The 23,926-nt window shown below is 40.8% G+C and overlaps 1 protein-coding gene across 3 annotated transcripts in view; it reads left to right on the top strand.

Moving 5' to 3' along the window:
- Nucleotides 1-23,926, top strand: part of PARN (poly(A)-specific ribonuclease) — a 176,817-nt gene that overhangs the window by 58,712 nt on the left and 94,179 nt on the right. For all 3 annotated transcript variants that reach the window (XM_074965438.1, XM_074965439.1, XM_074965440.1), the window contains exon 21: nucleotides 16,597-16,671. In XM_074965438.1, the coding sequence (XP_074821539.1) occupies nucleotides 16,597-16,671 (75 nt within the window). The remainder of the gene's footprint in view (nucleotides 1-16,596; nucleotides 16,672-23,926) is intronic.

The raw sequence follows: 23,926 nt of genomic DNA, 5'->3' as shown, positions 1-23,926 counted from the left end.
AAAAAAAAAAAAAGAGGTACCTTATTTCCAATATAAACCTGCCCATTGTCAACCAGCAGCCACTGGATCTTGTTATGTCTTGTCTGCTAGATGGAAGATCCTTTCATTGTCAAATTTCTGTTCCCTATGTAGGTATTTAGAGACTGTGATCAAGTTACTCTTTAACCTTCTCTTTGATAAGCTAAATAGATTGAGCCCCTTGAGTTTTTTTGATAAAACATGTTTTTCCAATCCGTTAATCATTATTGTGGCTCTTCTCTGAACCCTTACCCATTTTTCAACATCTTTCTTGAATTGTGGACACCATATCTGGACACAGTATTCCAGCAGTGCTAGCACCAGTGCCAAATGCAGCAATAATATATTCCTACTCAGTATTCCCTTGTTTGTACATCAATGGATCACATTAGCCCTTTTGGCCACAGCGTTGCAGTGGGAACTCATTTTTAGCTGACTATCTGCCATGACTCTCGAGTCCATTTCAAAGTCGCTGTTTCCCAAGATAGTCCCTCATCCTTTAAGGATGGCTTACATTCTTTATTCCTAGATGTATGACCTTACATTTGGCTGTATTGAAATGCACATTGTTTGCTTATGCCCAGTTGACCAAGTGATCCAGATTGCTCTGTGTGAGTGACCTGTCCTCTGTTATTTATCACTCTCCCGTCTTTGTCATCTGACAAATTTAGGAGGCATGGCTTTTAATTCTAGATCACAGGGAAAAAATATAAAATAGCATAAGGCCAAGAACCAGGCCTTTCAGGACACTGTTGGAAACCCACCCAATTAATGATGATTCCCCGTTTAAAATTTTGAGACCTGATAGCCAGTTTTTAATCAGTTTAGTTTGTGCTGATGTTTATTTTGAGTCATTCTAGTTTTTAACCAAAATATCATGCAGTACCAAGTCAAATGCCTTACAGAAGTCTATGTTGGATCAATACTATTACCCTTATCAATCAAACTTCTAATCTAATCAAAAACATATCAAGTTACACAATCTATTTTCCATAAACCTCTGATGATTGGTATTATATTGGCCTCCTTTTTAAATTCTATTATTAACTATTAGTTCTTTATTATCCTTTCTGTTAGTTTGGCAAAGGTCTGTGTCATGCTGATAGACCTATTATTGCCCGGGTCATCCCATTAACCCTTTTAAAAATATTGTTAGACATTTACTTTGTCAGTCCTGTGAAACTTCCACAGTGTTTGAAGACTTACTGAAAATTAGCATTAATGCTCCAGAGAGCTCCTTGGCCAGCTTCTAAAACTCTTGGATGCAAGGTATCCAAACCTGCTGACTTAACAGCTACTAAAGTGAGACACTTTCATTTAATAACCACCTAAGTTACTATTGGAATGGAAAATACAGCCTCATCACATATGAATACATCTGGCTTTTTTCCAAATACAACACAGAAATAGTTTTTTAATACTTCAGTCTTTTCTCCCATTTCCATCTAGTAATGGATGAATGCCATTGTTAGGATTCAGTTTGTTCCTAACATACTTTAATAACTCCTTATTGTCCTGTAACTCTGCTAGATGTAGATTTCTGTGTGTCCTTTTGCTTTCCATATAAATTTTCTACAATTGCTAGCTTTATATCCATTGCGATCAGCTTCTCCTTTTATAGCTGCTTTCAGTTCCCCTCTAAGCCAGGTGCTTTTTTCTTGATCGTGGCTTTTTGGGCATCTAATAAAATGTTCTTAAATAGTTTCCAGTTATTCACATTTTTCATTTTGAAATGTATTCTCCCATCTGATTTGACTCAGTTGTTTTCAGATTTATGAAATTGGCCTGTTGAAAGCACCAACTATATTTTGCTGAACTTCATCCTGTTCACAAATAACAAATGCAATCAAGTCATGATCAACTGCACCTAAACTGCTAATTTTTAATTCTCAGTGTCACTGTTTCAAGAATTTCATTGCAGCTCCCCTCCTACAGTTTCAGGGATCTATGTTACTAAACTGTTCTGGTGGTGGTATGTGTCCTGTGTGCTTAGAGCCTAGTGCACAGTGACAGGTCTCTTTGTACCTGGTGTTTGCAGCAGAGCTGTGTTAGAAGTTGTGTTCATGGAGCATAACAAGCATGCTGTTGCTATTGCAATTTCTGGAAGTAATATCCAGTCTATGGTTAATGTGGGTTGTGCTCTAGTCATGTATAAAGTGCTAAAAGTAAGGTGAAGCTTAAAAATAAAATTCTTGGTCTTATGAACAAATTTTAAACACTTTTTTACTGCTACATTTCTTCAAATATAATTTCTGTTTGTTAAATATTAATTTCTTTGCCTACAAAACATGCTTGATTTCTTTTCAGCAAAATTATTTCCTTTTGCATGAGTGTTCAGATACACTTATTTGTTTATAGCACTCTATTGAAGGTATATAAAATTGTTACATATATCGTACAAAGTTAGATCTTGGATGATCCGTCTTGTCTTCCTGAAATACTTGTATAATCCAGTTTTTTTTTTTTGCCTTGATATTGCTTTTTTAAGAATGAAATGCTTGAAAAATATCCTTCCTGAAAAATGTTTCTGATGACTCTTGTTCTTCGGCATCAGTCTTTTTGTAATATTTTTGAAACATTTTTAACTAGGGAATGTTTGCGTTTTTTGTAATAGAGTCCAAATCAAAATACTTCGGTAAAGGATAAACTGCACACTTCTTGATCTCCTAATCAAGAGTTTTCTTTAAAAGCAGGCTTTATGAATTCTATCTATTGAAGCAGCATAGCCATTAAACTTACTGCAACTATACCATAAGTTGTAAATGAGTAGCTGACCAACTTGAGACTCAGCATTATATAAATTGATTAAAAGGAAATTGAAAGTCAAGGCTGCTAGACTGGGTATTTGCTGTGAAACACCTACAACATATATGATCAGTGTTAATTTATTATATCATATTGACGCTTCTTAAAGCACTATGCATTAGTTAAAATCAGGGCCCAGGAATGGTGTTTGTTGGCAGACTTAAGCTTATAGCTATGTATTCCCCTTGACCTTGGGTTCTACTAAAGCTTTCCTTTCTCTCATCTCATCCACAGATAGCTGAGTGTTCACATGGTGCTGACTCCTTAAACTGCATTTAAACACAGCTAAAAATATGCTGTTTGCCCCAGATAAGCAATTGTTATAATAGCTACAAGGATGTTCAATCAACAGTGGGGAGGATAGGTGGTCCAGAAGATATGGTTAAGAGGTAGTTCATGCTGTGTAAGTTTGGGTGGTCCTTGGTCTTGCTCATGCAATGGCAATGTTCGTTAGAGGGTAGGAGTGTGATCGTATACCGAAAAGATTTCATGCTACCCCAAGGTTTGTAGTGGTGAAATTATACACTGCTTTTCATGTGGAGTTGAGACGTTCACCTCTATTTCTCTAAGTTCTGGGCCTCAGGGTGTGTGTATATATAGAACACAAACCAGGAGGCTGGCTGTGTTCCCTTTATTTCACCTGAGTTGTACCATAAGGCACTGCCAGCATACCACTGGCTGGGCCTTTGTATTCCTGACTGCCTGAATTGGAATACTGTAAAAGCTGTAAAAATTTCTAGAAGCTGGTACTCCAGGTTGCTGAACAGTATATAGCTTACCAGGACTTTACTTTCTAGTTTCTTAGAGACTCAAGCATAGGATTTTGGTTGCAAACTTTATTCTCACTAGAAAAAGCATCAGCTTAGAAACCACCAAAACCCTGATCTAGAATTATTCTCCCTAATTCACATATCTCCCTTTAACATCTAGGGTAAGTCTACACTACAATATTAAGTCGACTTAATACAGTCACTGCAGTAATGAAATTGGTTTAGCGTGTCCACACTAGCTCCTTCTGTTGGTGGTGCACATCCTCAGCAGGAGCACTTGCACCGATTTAACTTTTTAGCATAGGACATTGTGGAGGCCTGACAGCCGGAGCCCTGCCACCCGGGGCTGACAGCCGGAGCCCTGCCACTTTCATTGCTTCAACCTAAGTGCTATGCCTCTTGTAGAGGTGGAGTGGGCGACTTATGTTGGCAGAAACAACATTGTAGTGTAGATGCTGACAGGGTTAAGTTGAAGTAAGGCTTATGTTAGACCAGGCCTTACTGATGGCATGTATTGCAGCCATAGGTCATAGCCAGTAGGGGTCATACTTTCATATCTATGAACAATGCGATAAACTTTCAATTTAAATAGAAGAGTATTGTTCATAGGTGTAGTTGGTGCTATAAAACTGTAACGTAAAATCCCACTGACACAGTAGAACACTTGATACTTGGACTACCTTAATGCAAGGTATTTCAGTTTAGATCCTATCATCTAAGCATTTCAGCATCCTAGGGTGATGTACTTCTGCTTTACAGATGGTAAAAACTGAGGGACAGTAAGGTTGTGACTTGCCAAAAGCCCCCAAAGAAAGGCAATAGTAGTCATAGAAGTAATAAATCTTATCCCACTACTAACAACTAAACAGTCGATTATTTTTGAAAAAAAACCCCAAGGCTCTGATTTTTTTAAAATAAAATCTATTGTTTTGAAGAGCTCCAATACAAGGTTTCTGATGGAAACACTTGAAACTCTTTAAGGAGCAGCCAGTCTCTGCAAAGCTTAAAGTAGTAGAGGAAGCAGATTTAGATTTTCTAGTTTGAAAAAAAGATTAACAGATTTCAAGGCCAGAAGGAACCATTGTAATTATCTGGTCTGACATCCAAAATTCCTAGAGGTTATCTTTTAGAACAACAGCCAGTCTTGATTTAATAATTCAGTGATGGAGAATCCACCATGACCTTGGTAAATTGTTCCAGTGGTGAATTCCTCTCACTGTGAAATTTAAAGCTTGTATTCATTCTGAATTTGTCTAGCTTCCATTTCCAGAGATTAAATTGTGTTATGCCTCTCTGCTAGACTGAAGAGCCCATTATCAAATTTCTGTTCCCAATGTACGTATTTCAAGACTGTAATCAAGTCACCCCTTAACCTTGTCTTTGTTAAGCTAACTGGATTGAGCTTCTTGAGTCTATCGCTGTAAGGCATGTTCCTAATCCTTTATCATGCTTGTGGCTCTTTTCTGAACCCTCTCCAACTTATCAACATCCTTCTTGAATTGTGATCACCAGAACTGGATGCAGAATTCCAGCAATGGTCTCACCAGTGTCAAGTGCAGAGAGGTAAAATAACCTCTACTCCTACTCGAGATTCCCCTGTTTATGCATCCCAGGATCATATTAGTTCTTTTGGCCGCAGTGTCAGACTGGGAACTTGTTCGGGTGATTGTCCACCCCAATCTCCAAATCTCTTTCAAAGTGTCTGCTTCCCAGCATAGAGTCTCTCATCCTGTAAGTATGGCCTAAATTCTTAGAGAGAGAGAGAGAGAGATATGTCCCTGGGGGGCTCCACTCCAGATGTTGGCGTGCCTCTGCACCTTCACTCAGAGATTTTTACAGAAGTACTTGTATGGGCTGCGCATGCGCGGTGCCTACCTCACGCGCCAACTGTGTCTCAATAGTACGCGTGTGGCCCAGGCTCCTCACTTCCTTCTCCACCATCCCCGGCCTGAGATGGAGCTCAGCAGTCTTGCTCAATTATTTTTTCGCTTTAGGTAGATAGTTATTTATACAGTTTACCTTGTATTTTTTAGTCAGATAAGTTTTATTTCCCCCTTCTTTTCTCTTAAACAAAAAAAACCCTTCCCAGTTTTTTCTGTCAGTTAGACAGTTTATACTATGCCTGGCTCGCCAGGTTTTAAGAGATGCACTATGTTCAGCGAGGCCATTCCTATCTCTGATGGCCATTCGCAATGTGTTCGCTGTTTGGGGAAGTCCCATGTCCCCCAAAAATGTGCCCACTGCAGTAAACTGAAGGCTAGGGCACGAAAGGATAGAGACCTCTGAGGCTTCTAATGGAGGTCAGGAGTCCTACTCAAAACAGAGCCTGCCTAAGTCCACTAAGGACAAGAAAACAACAAAAAAAAGGCCAGCTTCATCATGTCACAGAGACCAGCCGGCATCCAAATGGGGTCTCCTACCAGGTCTGTCTTGTCAATGCCAACCGCTCCGCAGCTCAGCACATATGATGCTCTGGGCACTATCTGTACCCCAGCTGCTGCCAGTATCCACTGCTCCGGTGCAGAGGCTTCTGGCTTAAAGTTGCCTGCCTCTTCTAATACGGCACTGCATAGCACCTCAAAGGACTCGGTGCCAACTCAGCTGAGCCTGTCTGTGCTGCATACAAGTACGGTTGCTGTCCTGGCTCAGACACCATAACCACCTATGACTCCACATACAGCTCCACACCAATTGGCACTGGCCAACCCTACGCCCGTGCCACCACATGCAGCACAATATATTCCGGTTCCTTCTACCTCGGTAGCACAATTTATTCATTCCAGCAATTTGCTAGTCTCGCCAACTCCAGATTCCTCATTACTTGGTACTGATCTCTCACCAGAACTGTCGACACGGCACCAACAGCTATCCCCTATTCCCTCTCACTTTTCTTGTGATGAGGACGAAAAAGTGGAGGGAGTTTTTTTACCACACCATTCCTCCCCCCTTGGCTCTCCTGCTAGCATGGAACCAAGAAGACTGAAGTCTTCCTGTTCCAGGGACTTAGCATTCTGGTATGGACATTCATGGATGGGACCGCCCAGGCCCTTCCACGGACAAAGGCATTACTGGAACCCGTGGGGTCCTACAGCAGGCACCACAGTAGCTGACACAGCCCATGCAGAGACGACACTAGATCTCCTCCTGTACCCATGCACACTTCTGTGATGGATGCAACCCTGCAATGGTGCACGCAGATGAGGAGTCACCTGAAACCTCTCCAAATAATAATAATTCGTCCTCCTCACTGGATGAGGCTATTATGTCCCCACCCACAACAACAGCTGATGATTTTACTCATTTTCAGGACCTCTTCAAAAGAGTGGCTAATGAGCTCAAGATCACTCTTGAGGAGGTGTCAGAGACTCAGCATGAGCTGACTGACCTATTACAACCTTGGACCTTCTCCAGGATCGCCCTACCTATTAATTGGAGCCATTATGGACCCTGCCAAGAATATCTGGCAAACCCCAGCCACCATACCCCCTACCTGCAAAAGGGGAGACCGGAAATACTATGTCCCCTCCAGGGGTTCAGAATTCCTTTTCACGCACGCAGCACCAAATTCATTGGTAGTAGAAGCAACCAACCAAACGAACAAACATCAGCACTTCCGGTCTGCTCCCTCTGACAAGGACAGCAAAAGAATGGACCTCCTCGGCCGCCAAGTTTATGCATCATCCACGCTACAATTTCGAGTAGTAAACTACGCAGCCCTATTGGCCAAATATCACAGAAATTATGGGAAACTCGTGGATTTTATTAATGACATCCCAGAGGACAAGAGATGACAATTCAAAGCAGTAGTTGCTGAAGGGCAGATTATTTCCTGCATGGCACTGCAGACTGCCCTCGATGCTGCGGACACAGCTGCCAGGTCCACCGCGATGGCTGTAGTGATCCGTCGAGCTTCATGGTTTACCTCTTCTTTTTTCCCACATGAGATAGATACAAAACACTGTAGAGGTTATCCCCTTCGATGGCGGGAAGTTATGTAAAGCAAAAACCAAAAGGTGCTGCACACCATGAAGGATTCCAGAGCGAAGCTCAGATCCTTAGGCATCCATACACCAGCAACTAGGAGCAGTGGAGATGGTGCCTGATAAGCACAGGGGAAAGGGTGTTTATTCCCACTGCCCTTTGGCCTCTCAACAGCACTTTCCAAGATTCTCACAGTGGCAACGGTGCACCTACAGAAAAAAGGAGTCATCATTTTTCCTTACCTGGACGATTGCCTGCTCAAGGTGCATACTTTCCAGGAGGCCATCTAAGCCACGCAGATGACGATCAACTGCTTCCAGGGTTTTGGCCTACAGATAAACAAAAACAAATTCACATTAACTCCTACTCAGTGACTAGAGTTCATAGGCACTCACCTCAATTCCATAACCGGACTTGCATCTCTCCCATCTGACAGATTCAACACCATAAAGAACCTTGTCAGCGAGTTGCAGAAAAGCCCGCAGGTCACGGTCTGTGACTTTCTGCAACTTCTTGGACATATGGTCTCTTGCACTTTTGTGGTCAAGAATGCACACCACTGTATGCCGTGCCTACAGGGTTGGATGACCACTGTCTACAGACCAAATGTACACCGTCTAAACAGACTTCTGTCCATACCTACCAAAGTCAGGGACTGTCATAAATATAAAGAGAAGGGTAAACCCCTTTAAAATCCCTCCTGGCCAGAGGAAAAATCCTCTCACCTGTAAAGGGTTAAGAAGCTAAAGGTAACCTCGCTGGCACCTGACCAAAATGACCAATGAGGAGACAAGATACTTTCGAAAGCTGGGAGGAGGGAGAGAAACAAAGGGTCCGTGTCTGTCTGTATGCTGCTTTTGCCGGGGATAGACCAGGAATGGAGTCTTAGAACTTTAGGAAGTAATCTAGCTAGGTATGTGTTAGATTATGATTTCTTTAAATGGCTGAGAAAAGAACTGTGCTGAATAGAATGACTATTCCTGTCTGTGTGTCTTTTTTGTAACTTAAGGTTTTGCCTAGAGGGATTCTCTATGTTTTGAATCTAATTACCCTGTAAGGTATCTACCATCTTGATTTTACAGAGGGGATTTCTTTACTTCTATTAAAAGTCTTCTTGTACACTCTTGAATGCTTTTTCATTGTTCTCAGATCCAAGGGTTTGGGTCTGTGGTCACCTATGCAAATTGGTGAGGATTTTTACCAAACCTTTCCCAGGAAGTGGGGTGCAAGGGTTGGGAGGATTTTGGGGGGAAAGACGTGTCCAAACTACGTTTCCCAGTAAACCCAGTTAGAGTTTGGTGGTGGCAGTGGAGATCCAGGGACAAAGGATAAAATTAATTTGTACCTTGGGGTAGTTTTAACCTAAGCTGGTGAAAGTAAGCTTAGGATGTTTCCGTGCAGGTCCCCACATCTGTACCCTAGAGTTCAGAGTGGGGAAGGAACCTTGACAAGGACTCACTCTGTTCCGGAGTCCCATTTGTGCAGGAGTCCCCCTCCGTTATAATTACCACGGATGTTTCCCTCAGAGGCTGCGGGGCACCCAGGGTACACCACATCACTCAGGGACTCTTGTCCCCTACAGAAGCCTCACTACACATAAATCTTCTAGCGCTCCGAGCGGTCCACAACATCTGCCTCCAGTTTCTCCCACACATCCAGAACCACCAACATATCAGGATCATGACCAACAATATCTCCTACATGTTTTGGATCAACAGACAGGGAGCTCAATCCCACTCACTCTGCACGGAGGCTATGAAACTTTGGAATTGATGCCTCCAGCACAATATCCAAATTTCAGCCTCCTACCTACCTGGTTCATTAAACACCACTGTGTGTTCAGCAGATCTTTTCCCCTAGATCATTAATGGGAGATAAATGATACCATCCTACACCTATTCAAAATATGGGACTACCCGCAACTGGATCTTTTTGCAACCGCAACCAACAAGAAATGCCTGGAATTCTGTTCCAGAGCGGGCCTAGGAAAGCACTCGATGGGAGACTCATTCATCATCAAATGGAGTGACAATTTCCTATATGCATTCCTCCCAATACCACTTCTTCACAGGGTATTACAAAAAATACGAGCGGAGAGGGCCAGGGTCATACTAATAACCCCTACATGGCCCAGATGGGCATGGTACCCATTTGTAATGAGGATGTCTGTTTGTCTGCTAATTCCAGTCCTGCTCCCCCAGCTCCAAACCTATTATCACAATACAAGGGTCAGCTACACCACCCCAACGTAACGATGCAGCACCTCAAAGCATGGCTTCTCAATGGCTCTCTAAAGAGGAATTAGACTGCTCTGAACAGGTACAAAGAGTACTATTGCATAGGTGGTATGTATGGATTGTGTTCTGCTATCTCCATAAGTGGACTAGGTTCACTCACTGGCGCTCCGCCAAGCAAACTGCTCCTGCTTCTTCCCCTTTTTCATTAATACTAGACTATCTGGGCTCTCCTTAAGCTCCATAAAGGTGCATCTAGCAGCAATTATGGCGTTTCACAATAAGATTGGAGACACTACTATCTTTGCCCACCCCATCACAAAGTGGTTCCTCAAGGGCCTCCAGATCCCATTCCCGGACATTAGACGACCCACTCAACCTTGGGACCTGCACTTGGTCCTCACATGCTTGATGCGCCATCCATTTGAGCTGCTTGCAACATGCTCCCTCTTACATCTGTCCATGAAAACTGCATTTTAGTTGCCGTTACATCTGCCAGATGTGTAGGAGAACTTGGAGTGTTTTATGGCTGATCCACAATACACTATATTTTTTTAAGGACAAAGTTATGCTTCGAACGCATCCCAAATTTCTCTGGAAGGTGCATTCCTCCTTCCACCTCAGTGAACCTATCCATCTACCAACCATCTTCCCTAAACGGCATGCGAACACTTTCGAAGCAGCAATGCACCCACTCGACGTGCACAGAGCATTGTCCTTTTATTTGGATAGAACTAAGCCCTTTAGGGCTTCCCCTAAACTTTTCATTTCAATCACAGAACAATCCAGAGGCAAATCCATCTCTACCCAGAGAATATCCAGTTGGATAGCAGACTGCATCCACCTATGCTACCAACTAAAGAAGATGAATTCTCCAGCTTCTGTTAGGGCACACTCCACAAGATCTCTATCAACGTCTGTGGCATTCTTATCTAACATTCCCCTCACAGATATTTGCAAAGCTGCCACCAGGGATTTGGAGCATACCTTTGCTAAAGATTATGCTCTTATTCAGGAACCCCTGCCCAATATTCGAATGGGTCGAGCTGTGCTGTCTACAGCTTTCTTACCAGACCCCATGTCCCTACCTCCTTAGGAGATGCTGCTTTTCAGTCACCTGGAGTGGAGAACACACAGGGACATCTCTCGAAAAAGAGGAAGTTACTCACCTATGCAGTAATTGACGTTCTTTGAGATGAGTGTCCCTGTGCTTCGCTACCCCCCCTTCTCGCCTCTACTTCAGAGTTTGGAACGGTCTCCATTGTAGGGAAGGAACTGAGGAGCCCGGGCCATGCGCGTGCTGTTGAGATACAGTTGGCACGTGAGGCAGGCACTGCATGTGCGCGGCCTGTGCAAGTACTGCTGTAAAAATCTCCAAGCAAAGGTGCAGGGGCGCACCAACACCTGGAGTGGAGCACCTATAGGGACACTCATCTTGAGGAATGTCAATTACTGCACAGATGAGTAACCTCCTCTTCTTTGTTCCTGGAAGTATACATGTTTCCAGTTAGCCATATTAAAACATGTATTATTTGCTTCTGCCTAGTTTACCAAGTGATCTAGATTGCTCTGTATCAGTGACCAGTTGTCTTCATTATTTACCACTCCTGTTTTTGTTATTATTTTAAAATGTTTCATACTGCTTTTTTTTTTTTTTTTAAACAAATTTTCTTACCCTTTCATAACGAGTGCTGGTCAGAGCCTAAAGAAATCTCAGCACAGGACTGTGAAATCCTTAAAACATTATTTTTATCTCTTTAAACTCTTGAAATGGTATTAAATATTCAAGAGTCATTTGATGACAGATGTGATCGTACTTAACCAAGGTTTTATGCTGAATTCATAGCCTTTGTTCAGTCCTTGCTAATTATAGGTAACTTAAACTCAAAATATTGTCAAACTATTACCAAACTGTCTTTTTTTTTTTTAATTCACCAGAATGAGTGAGTTGGACTTAATCAGACTAAACATAGCATTTTGCTAGTGCAAAAGAATCATTTAGTGGGGGAGGAAAAATGGATGATGATCTGTTTTCATTGTCTAAGCTTGGTGATCAAAATGTGAAATGCACAAATAACATTGGATTTTCTAAAATTCAGTTTTAATAATCCAGGTGTTACATAGATGGTAATTTGACTTCTTAAAGTCACTTTAAACCAACATTTGACACATATGTTGAAAAACCTTACGCGCTCCTGCACATCTATACTTCATATTCCACATTGCTTGGTTGTAACACCACTGTTGCTTGAGCATTTGTGTTCAAGCTTTACTAATTATGATGAAAATGTGTTAATGTCTGTCATAAAACTAATATTTAATCTAACTTCCTACATTTTTGCGTTTTAAAAATAAAAAAGGCATTTTAAGGTGAACTCCCCAGCTTTTTTTTTTTTTTAAACCCTTCTAGTATAGTAATATGTACTAAATACCTCCCATATACTCTGGAGGAATTCAGCATGTATTAAAGAAATTTGAAGAAAGGTTATACAAGTCACATGAAAGTTTTCCATTCTGTTTGTGCTCTGAGCATTTCTGGCCTTTCCTTTCCATTCCCAACTGAAGATAGATTTCTTGACCACCCCCTCTAGCTGTTCTTGCTATCTTTGCACTCTGTCCTCCAGCCAGAAAGGTTAATTGTATAGTTTCTATTAACCATTCTCAGTTACTTAACTGGCAAATGCTGTACGAGTACCTGCACTAACCCCCTGCCCACAAGATAAAGTCTTAAAACTGTTTCCACTGTCCTGGGAGCAGGTGTCCAAAAGTTGTTTGCAGTTTCAGGGTGACCTATATGGTACTCAGCCAATCTTTAACATGAAAACAGGGCAAGTCTTAGCATATCCTCCCATACATATTGTTTGAATAATGTATAATTCACTTAGGCATTATAGTGCAATGTGCTGTCCAAAAAGATAATTCCTGTATTTTAGGTTGTTACATAATTTTAATTTAAGGAAAATAAATATAAAAACTAAAATATTGAGACCAAATATTAACACCAGCAGCTTTTCCTCAGAAATGGCAGATTTAAGTTTCATGTACTGCCATTTGGATAAAATAAGTTCTAATAATACTTAAAAGTGAAGGTGTAAACTTTTTTTTAATGGGGGGAAAAATCTGTTTGACAACTCATGACCTTGTAGGCTAGGCTAAAATGTCACTTCTCAGATTGTAAAGTTGGCCTGTGTTAGATGTCTCAAAACTGAGAACTCTTCCTGGCTCAACTCTTTCCTGCTAGTTAGTGTTCTGTACTCTAGTGAATGTCTTATATTTGGCTTGGTGTTACAGTATGTAAGTTGGCATCCAGCTATGTTTTTTGTTAAATACTGTACTTGCAGCACAGCTGTGTCTATTTTTCAGACATCTATTATCCTTTCACCATACTCATGAAATATATAGTATTTACAAAATTTATTAAGAATGCTGACCACATTTGCTGGATGACCTAGCTTACTAGTCTATCCTGCTTCTATAGCCTATTTCTCTTCAGTTAACATACTCTTAATCAAAGGTCAGCTCAAATATGAGCAAACTTCTTTTGCCTAGACTCTCTGATCAGCATGAGGAATTGTATAAGAATTCCTTTTGGGGTTCGCTCACTTTGGATTGCAGATTTTTATGTTCGTGCCCCAAAATAATATTTAACCTAGTATCTGGTTTTTAGTATTTAACCAGATTGGATGATCATAATGGTCCCTTCTGACCTTAATATCTATGAATCTCTTAACATCCCTCATACTGATGGATTAAAGATGGTGCAATGAGCAAGTATCAAGGAAAATGAGTACAAATTGGATCAGAATCCAGTAATGAAGGGTAGAACTGTAGAATGGCAAATGCAAGAAGACTTGAAGGATGTGACATAACCATCCAACTGGATGCCAATGAAATAAGTTAATATGAATTAATTAAAATTAAAATAAATTGAAAAAAATGATACTGCCTGACATAATCAGTATACTAAACTGTTTTAAGATATGTTTGGAGCAGGGTTAAAGCGGCCAGGAAAAGGTTTCTTCTGGCTAGTGTGAGATTAACAGATCATTACCAGATGCATATTGTGCACTCTCATCTCAACTCTTTTGCCTGACTCTGAATCCTTATACTCAAAGAACTGTTATGCTACCTGCAAAGGCTAGTAGCATAATTCTTCCCACTGTACTGAATCTCTTCCCCACAGGAGGGCAGGGATCCACATTCCTAAAACATTCTGGACTATTAGAATAATGGAGACGCTTGAACCTCTTGAAATGCAATGATGTATAAACATAACTTCAGAGAACTTGCACTTAAGTGATAAACTTCGTTTACAGGACGATTGAGCTTTCTAGTTCAGGACTTTAATATCAGAAACAGTTACTAAGTTTGTGGCTGTCAGAAACCATATTGAATCAATTGTTTCTTGTGGTCTTCAGATTATTGTAATTTACATCCTGAACACCTGGCCACTCAGAGGTACAGTACTTAACTTGCAAACTAAAGAATAAAAAGCTCAGGATGATTAATCATAGCAAAAAAAAAGCAGCACTTTATTATCTGAGCTTCAAAAAGCATTCTGTAACCTATCTGAATAGATTAGAAAGCTAAAATTATTAAACTAACTTACACTTGGAATCAGTTTCTGTCAGTATTGATCTGAAAAGATTGTTAATTTGTGATTCAGATTTAATTGAGACAAACTTTGTCTGAGAGCATGCTACATTTTGCTGTTTCTAGTCACATGTCTGAATACCTACTTTGGAATTGGATTTGTAGTAGTAAATTGAGTTAGGCTGGCAGAAGAACTCTTATGCCAGTATAAACTGTGTCTACAGTTGGAGGGTTTGCTGGCATATCTATGCCAGCAAAAGTTTTCTAGGGTAGAAAAGGCCTTAAACAACCTTCAGGTTCAGGTCTATTGCCTTGGACAAAGTCAGTTACACAAATGTATTTCTACTCAGAGCTGTTTGTCTAGTCTGCAAGGCTTTGTTACCCTTCCTTTGGGACAGCACTATCAAGATCCCAACAGAGACAGTATGATGGCGATGCATTATATAAACAGAGTGGTGCACGATATTCCCCCTTATCATGAAGCAGTTTATTTTGTGAGAGTGGTGTATTCTTCATTAAATCAACCCAATAGCTCTTTATTTCACAGGGGTTCAAAACATGCAGATCCTCACAGCAGGAAAGGCTCAGTCACCACTGATGGGGACTAATGGACTTAGTTTTAGATAAAGTATTCTACAACTGGGCGGAGGGGGGAGGTCCCCTAACAGAGGCATTTCTGATTTAGTGGGAAAAGAAGCTACTATGGTATCCCCATTCCACTAATGCCCAGAGTCCTCAGGAATGTGTGCTGGGACAGCCCAGATAATGCAAAATCCAGCCTGGGCACATCAGTTTTTTTCTGACCCAATACACCCATCAATTCACCCACTTCTTCCACTTCAAAATCTTGTAGACATCATTCCAAAGAATCATGATCTAGTGTTCCATCTAGATCTCATTTCTCTACAACTGATGACGTGGAGATTAGCTGGTTAAATTCTATTTGATGACCGTTTGAGTTTTTGATGCAGAGCAGAAAGGCCTTTACAAGCGTAACCTATAAAGCTGAATGAAAGTTGTTTTCATTGTAGTCCATTCAGAGGCACCCTCAACCCTTGGAGTCTTTTATTGTCTCTAGAATACTCAGGACTCTCAATCAGCTCTGTTCAAGTGCATTTGGCAGCTGTTTCTGTGCATCATCCACAGGTTGAGGGTCATTCAGTTTTCCCCCACACCACTCTATCCACATTTCCAACAGGATTTACTCATAGTTCTACCAGTTAGAGACTTTCCAACCTGGGATTTTAATGTTGTGCTGATGCTGTTTTTAATGGCGATGGGTCCCCTGTGCGTATATGCTGTATTCCATAAGCACAGAGTTGTAATTCAGCTTTTAAATTAGTTTATACATCTGCCAGTATTTTTCCCAAGCCTCCTGACTCTCCCACAGAGAATAAGTTTTATACACATAAATAAGAGGACAAGGCTGTAATAACATTATTTAAAACAGTCATTCTGAAACTCTTGCAGGCTTGTGGTAGCTTTTGCTAATAAATCCAAGGAATGATTTTGTTGCCACCTAGACACTCAAAGTAGGTTTCAGATTGTATTTAAGTTTCTTACATATTGAGCAAAGTAATCCTCCCTTTTCAAGCTAGTGCAGATACTCCTATGGCTCATTTTAGGGGAATCTCTATTTCTGAGAAGTAGAGCAGTTACTTGGAGTTTTGTTTATATATTTACCAGTCATTACTCCATTGTAGCAGCTTCTAGATCAGATTAGGCAGGTCTGTCTTAGTCGTTTTTTAAATAGGAGTCTTATCACCCAGCTCCTTGAGTTAACTGCTGGTCAGTCACTGACAGTGGTATGCAGGTGGACAAATGCTTGCAAAGGTTACCTAATTTACAGTAAGTGGAGTGGCTTAGAGATGCCTTTGTCCATGTGGTTACTATGACCCACCCTCCTTCCCCGCTTGTAACTAAGTCTTCTACCTGCCCATATTACTGAAGGAAATGAGTGGAAGTTGAGGGTGCTCAGTTCTTCATGCCCACCTGTGGTTAAGATTCTGGGCTCATGTATGTTAGGGGTACGCACTACAGTAAGATCCAAGTGGACATAATCATCTCAAACTCTAGTTACTATAAAGCATGTGACTTTACCCATCCCGTGGCACATCAGTGCACGGAGTGAACCTGTTAGACTGCGTGAAATGTCATAACTGTTATGATGATTCTTGTTTGTTCTATATTTTTAGGTAATATTCAGGTATCTTGGATTGATGATACATCAGCATTTGTGTCACTTAGTCAGCCAGAACAAGTACAAATAGGTAAGTGTTTTTGGAATCACCTCATTGTAAGGTTTGCCTGTTCGCACTATAAACAGACATTGAAAGGGTTGCTACTGTCTCTTCTAAAATTCCTCAGTCCATAATTTCTTTCTAGCTGGCAAATAGTAGGAATTTCATTTGCTACTATGTTTCTCTTAATAAGCCACTGTCGCTTTATATCAACCATTTCTCTTTGTGTATGAGTATCATTGACATAACAGCAATACAAACAGGTATGGGAATTTTGTTGAACTGTTAGAGCCAGTTGAGGTAGACAGGGATTCAGAACCCATTTGTTCTCCTGCACAGTTTGCTTCCTGAGCATCATAAAAGAAGCCAACAGAATGGGTAGGTGCCAAGGGGCAAAGCACTGTGAAGTCGAAGTATTATGCAGAGGAGCACCAGGCTGTTGTAGCTCCAATGCACGTGTTGGGTTTATAGGCTTCACTGCAACTAGTTGAGTAGTTCTTGTAGTAAAACAAACTGAAACTCCATGTTTTCCCTATCCCCACTGCTGCCTGCATATCATGAATCATAGAACTGGAAGGGACCTTGAGAGGTCATCTAGTCCAGTCCATTGCACTCATGGCAGGACTAAGTATCTAGACCATTCCTGACAGGTCTTTGTCTAACCTGCTTTTAAAAATCTCCATTGATGGAGATTCCACAACCTCCCTAGACAATTTATTCCAGTGCTTAACCACCGTGACAGGAAGTTTTTCCTAATGTCCAACCTAAGCCTCCTTTGCTGCAATTTAACCCCATTGCTGCTTGTCCTATCCTCGGAGGTTAAGAAGAACAGTTTTTCTTCCTCCTCCTTGTAACAGCCTTTTACATACTTGAAAACTGCTATCCTGTCCCCTCTGTCGTCTTTTCCAGACTAAACAAACCCAGTTCCCTGGCTTCCAGTTTCTTTTCTTCTCTTCTCTTCTTTCTCTCCCCTTCCTCACTAAGCCTACCAAATGGTAGTCTCTGTAGAGCAAAATTGTGAAGGTTTTCACTAGCTGTCTGTGTTTCCAACTACCTTAAGGTGTGACCTATCTGCTTAGATTTGTTTCATGATCTGCCAAAGGCATCAGCAGTACAGAGTACCCTTCTGTCTTTATTGTAGAAGAGGACCAAAACATTTTAGGAAAGATGAAAATTAGTTTTTACTTACTTTGGGCTGCCAATGTTTGAACATTCACATGCTTAAAACATGATTCTGTCCATGTTCCATCTCTACTGGAGTGCTTGTGTAAAGTCCACTTTCTAGCGTGGGCATCTTAATTTTGCTTAGCTCTTCTTTATCATACTGAATACTTAGTTAGCTTTGCCAAGCTGCTCACTATTGCTGACTTTCCTTGGTCCCAGAGTTGATTGGCTTATTACCAAAACCAAGTTTTGTAATGGCTTTTCCTGATCAGTAGCTTGTTCAAGAAAACATCAGTTATCTTAAAGCAAGAAAACAAAGGCTGTGTACAGCTGAATAGGTAGAAATATGCCTAAATACTTCAGATGGCAAACTTCATTCACTTTAAATCAAATTCAGGCATTAAAACTAACTTTCTCTAACAGTATAACTGTATTAAGGTAGTTGGTTGAGATATTACAAACAGAATACTTTATTGTGTTTATGGAATTTTTAACACTGTTCTGAAATGCTATGCGACAGTCGTAGCCTAATATCATGGGTTGTTTTCCCTTTTGACAATCATTCAGGGAACTTGCCAACTCAGCTGTGGAGTAAACCGATGGGGTCTAGTGAAAGAGATGAGGGGAGGTATTAGCGTTCACAAATCTTCAAACAGTTGAGTTGTTGAATGCATTTTTCTCCGAGTAGGTATTGATTCCGACACAGAAAATAGAAGGCAGACTCCTAATGCTATTGGACAGAATACTTTATATTTATGTTTAAACCTTGTAACCTTACTTAATCCTCATCCCCAATTTCATACTGATAAGTAGTCAATGACCTTCTTTAAAACACTGACCTCGAGACACACACAAGGTCCAATAGGGGAATTACTGCTCACTATGGGAAGGGGAATGAGAGCACTGTTTACTTACAAAAGTTTTAAAAAAAAGTCCAAACATATTTTCAGAAAATAAAGTGGCTAAATAAGTGGCTTATTCTTGAGTGAATTTAAAAAATTGACTGTATATACATATGCTTGCTTTGGAAATCAAAATACATTAATTTACATTTTACAATTCACTGCTACCATATAGTAAACCTAAGTTAAGATGCACCTCAATAGGGTAGCTAATTCAAACTATCAAGTTAGTGACCCTGAGGAGGGTGTAAATCAGTGGTTCTCAATCTGTGGCCCACCAGCTGCTTGCAGCCCAATCAGCACACAGCTGCGGCCCATGTGACATCCTCAGGTAGTATATATATTGTGTGGCTGCTGCCCACATAACACATGGAAAGCTGCATATGTGATCCACAATGGTAAATAGGTTGAACTACTGGTGTACATCACTTTAATTAGAAAAGGAGTACTTGTGGAACTTAGAGACTAACAAATTTATTTGAGCATAAGCTTTTGTGAGCTTTATGCTCAAATAAATTTGTTAGTCTCTAAGGTGCCACAAGTACTCCTTTTCTTTTTACGGATACAGACTACACGGCTGCTCCTCTGAAACCTCACTTTAATTAGGCCGCATTCTTTTGTCTAGTGCCTAAAGTACATGTCTGTTTTACTTTCATTAAAGTTTTGTGATTTTAGTTAACCCGTAATCAGAAGTGCAAAGCTGGGGTCTGTCTACATAGTCCCTTAGAAATATTCTGCACTATAAACAGGCATGGTTAGTGGTCAAATAACTGGTCCCTGTCATTAAAGGGTTTACAGTGTTAGACATGACGTATAGGGAGTGATGTTAGACAAGCAGTAGTTCTAAAAACTTGAGCCATCCCAAGTATAAGGCTGTAAGAGTGCTACTTTTTTTACTTGGCTAGTATTCCATTTTATTTATTGGCTTAATTGATTTTTTTTTTCAGATGGTTAGGAACAAAACATTTCCAATGAAGACATTTGAAAACAAGTTTTCATTGAAAAATTTCTCAATAAGTCTTGTGTTTTTCATCAAAAAACTGACTAATTTCCCAAACCTAACATTTTTTTCTTGAGTTTTCAGTTTTTTGATGTAAACCCCAAAAGTGTCATTAATTGGATATGTCCTGTGGGCATTTTTTTTATTGACAAAAACCATTTGTCAAAAGTTTCAAATGAGAAATTTTGACCAGCTCCAGATATTTGATTTATATCTTGCTTTGCATCACAGTTTCTGCTGCTTAAACTATATTTACTGCAGAAGATAGCATGCATGCTAATCAAGTGGGCCTTGAAGAAGGCTGGATTGTATTTGGGGTCAAAGTGGTCATTTCAGGTGCAGTGAACAGCTTGGGAGAAGGTCACACATCATAATGGTGAGAGGAGCTGATTGAGTATTGGTCTTAGTGTTGTGTGATGGGCAAAGAGACCATACATGTAGGTGGGATTAGAGCTGAACAGGACATTGAAGTTGAGTTGACAGGATTGAGTCATTTCTCATATAAGAAAACTCCAAGGAATGAAGGACGCTGGGAGGGTAGTGCTTGCTGCTCTAGCTACACCTAATGTTAAATGATTTTAGCAGCAGTGTTTTGAGTACAGTGTAGTGGTGGGATCCAGGTAGGCCCCAGAGCAAGGTGGTGTGATAGTCCATGTAGAGATTAACAAAGACTGGACATCTGTCCTTGCAATAGGGATCCAAAGGAGAAGGAGATTTTGAGATGTTAAAGGTTAGTTGTTAAATTATAAAGTTCGTTGGATTTGATTTGGTAGGTAAGTTTAGGATTGGAAATAGGCATTACATTTTTACAAGATAAGACCTAATGGGTCATTTTAACCCACTAAGGGTATGTCTGCACTGGATCTGATGGTGTAATTTCCAGCTTCGGTAAATGTACACAAGCTAGCTTCCATCTGCAGCATCATCTCCAGGATACTGATAGATTGTGAGGATGGGATTTTCTTTCTTTATCCCTTAATGATCAAAAGAACAATCTGTGAAAATGCTTTTACGAACTTGTTAAATTGGTCCTGAAGTGGAATTTGACAGTTGACTTAACATGCAAATTCACATCAGCAAGTCTGTGCCTGTGTCAGTCAGTGTGCAGGTGGCAAACACCGAGATGCAAAATTCATTGAGTTTTACATGAGAACCCCTCAAGCAGGACAATATGCAGAAAGGCTATAATAATGTAATAATATTTCATAACCACTGAAAATTTTACATTGAACTAATGCTATCCAACAGTTCAGAAGAGATGGGGGAGCAGCGGGAAATCTCTGAAGAGGTGGCACAAAGATACATATTCTGTCTCAGGTTCAGGTCGGTAATACTTGTGTCCATCTTTCCAAACCCACAACTCATTCGTAGCTCCTCATCATCCACCGGCCCACAGGAAACACTAAAGCTTCACTGTGGGACCCGACTGCTATCAAAATAGGGTTCTGTCCTTGAGACCCTCCTCAGCACTGAGTTTTCACCAACTAGCGACACATCTAATGAAACTGAATCCACACCTACCCATATCTAGACTGGCAGATCAGAGGCAAGTCCTGAGAGAAGACTGAAGCGCCCCTAGATATCATGTCTTCTCCCTGTTTTTTTCCTGTTTTAGGACTCGTGATGAGCTATGAGAAGTCTGTCATCTGCAGTGATGTGAGATGGTGTCTCCTATTGGCTGAGGCAGTTTTGGTTTTCTGTTCTCCTGCAGATGTGCAGTCAGTTTCCCCTACACCTTGCCACCTGTCTAGACATACTGTTGCAAAATCAGGGCCAAAATTACATCCAGGCCCTCAGCCATTTTACTTGACAGGCTGGATGAGCAAGGCTGACCGATTCAGATGATTTTTTTATGAAGTTGGAAAGCTTCCACCAGAGACTTACCATGGAAGTGGAAATGATTTTTCCAAATAGGCAGCCTGAAACAAAGTGAACACAGTGGAGACCCTGATGATAAAGATTCTGGACAACATACTGCTACTGAAGAAAGCAGGCCTAGCCTTTGTATTCTTAAAGGCCAACTGGCAGCGTTCAGTTTCTTGATACTGTCGTATTCTGTTTTTTCACATCCTGTGTTATCAAAATTCCTCAGGGGCCTTCATGTCTGCCTTCTGATTAGAGACCTAAGTCTCACGTGGGATCTCAGTGTTGTCCTCTTAGAGTTTTGAACCCTTATCAGGATGCTCATTATACACCCCACATTCAACTGTCTGAGTCATAGCCATCGTATCAGCATGAAGAGTCCGTGAAATGCAGGCCCTTGTGGCTGAACTGCCACACGCATCATTCCAGAGGTACAAGAAAGTGACGAAACCACACCCTAACTCTCCAAATTCCCTTTGAACTGGTTTATTACCTTACCAGTCATCTTATTGAAGCCACATTCCTCACGGGGTGGGGGTGGGGGGCGGGGAAGAAACTTCATATACTGGATATGTCTAAGGCCCTGCTTTATTACCTCAACAGTACCAAGCCTTTGAGATTCTCAAGTTTTAGACTTGAAATTAGACTAAGGTTTCTAACCATCAGAGGAATGAAGTTCTGGAACAGCCTTCCAAGGGAAGCAGTGTGGGCAAAAGAATATCTGGCTTCAGGACTAAGCTTGATAAGTTTATGGAAGGGATGATATGATGGGATAGTCTAATTTTGGCAATTAATTGATCTTCAACTATTAGCGGTAGATATGCCTAATCGCCTGTGGTGGGATGTTAGATGGGGTAGGATCTGAGTTACTACAGAGAATTCTTTCCTGGGTGTCTGGCTGGTGAGTCTTGCCCACACGCTCAGGTTTAGCTGATCACCATATTTGGGGTCAGGAAGAAATTTTCCTTCAGGGCAGATTGGCAGAGGCCCTGGGGAGTTTTCACCTTCCTCTGCAACGTGGGGCACGGGTCACTTGCTGGAGGATTTTCTGCACCTTGAAGTCTTTAAACCATGATTTGAGGACTTCAGTAGCTCAGACATAAGTTAGGGGTTTGTTACAGGAGTGGGTGGGTGAGATTCCATGGCCTGCGTTGTGCAGGAGGTCAGACTAGACGATTGTAATGGTCCCTTCTGACCTTAAAGTCTATGATTCTATGAGGAGACCAACAACACCATAAATGCTGAGTGGTTCAGGGTTTGAGACCTGAAAGACTTGCTAGTAAGAAATTTGAGGGTAAACTGCATGTGAAATAATTAATACACACTTTTCTAGCACAATATGTTCTGTTTTAACTGGGTTTTAGCCAAGGCAGAAAATCATCATCCTTTTAAAATAACATTACCAAACAAATAATATTTTTAAAGGTTTTAAGTCTCTTCCAGTTTTAATCTTGATACAGTGCGTATAATTAAAATGGGAGAAGGGTTTTATAGTGTTTGTTTAGGTGCCTGTTAATCTGGAGAAATGTCATCAAGGTTGGCTGAAAGTACATGGTTTTCAGAATCAATATTGAAGTTCTGCACATGTGAATAAAAGGTGGTGTCAGTCCATTTTCCTAAGCATTGTAGTAAATGAAGTTTGGGGTTTCATATTTCTTCTAGTCTCCCTGATGCATTTTTTCCTAACTGCCAGCTCTGCAAGCTCAACTTGGGATCTGAAAGTCAAGCTGGGTCCTCTTTCATTCACAGATCAAGAAAGATTCTGTAAGCAGAACATGACCAGTTTGAATGATGTGACCCTGTTTGGAATCTGCTCATCTTCTCATAGATATATTGGCTCTACAGTGCTGATGGAAGTAAAATAAACTTAGCTTTTGAAGTGAGCAGAGTCCAGATCACACATAGACCAGGTCTATTGAATAAGGTGCCACTTTCACATAAATTCATTCATGCAGTCAACTACCTGCCATGCTGCAACTGTTACCACATAGATATAATTCAGTTTTCAAAAGTAATTCAGTGAGACTATGTAGTGGTTGGAGCGAGAACAAATTCTGACTTTCTCCTCTAGCAGGTCCAGTTTAAACAGGTAGAAAATTCTCTTGGCTGGTGGTAAGGGGCCATTGAAAACAAACATCTGAAATTTTTGGATAAGTGGCTGCAACTTTATTCAACAGTGCACTGAAGTAAGATAACTTGGAGGATAATTTCTGAGGACAGCACTATCTGATAGTGAATCTAGAACAGGTACAGGAAAGGGTCACCCCAGGTCATCTTCAGCGGCTTCCTAATGTAAGATCACTTCCAGAGCCTTTCAAAATTTCCAGATCATGACCAATCTACTTCCCCAAAACCC

This window comes from Natator depressus, chromosome 10, assembly GCF_965152275.1.
Source record: "Natator depressus isolate rNatDep1 chromosome 10, rNatDep2.hap1, whole genome shotgun sequence".
Taxonomy (NCBI): Eukaryota; Metazoa; Chordata; order Testudines; family Cheloniidae; genus Natator; species Natator depressus.
The sequence above is the reverse complement of the archived record's forward strand: the minus strand, read 5'-3'. Positions and strand labels throughout refer to the sequence as shown.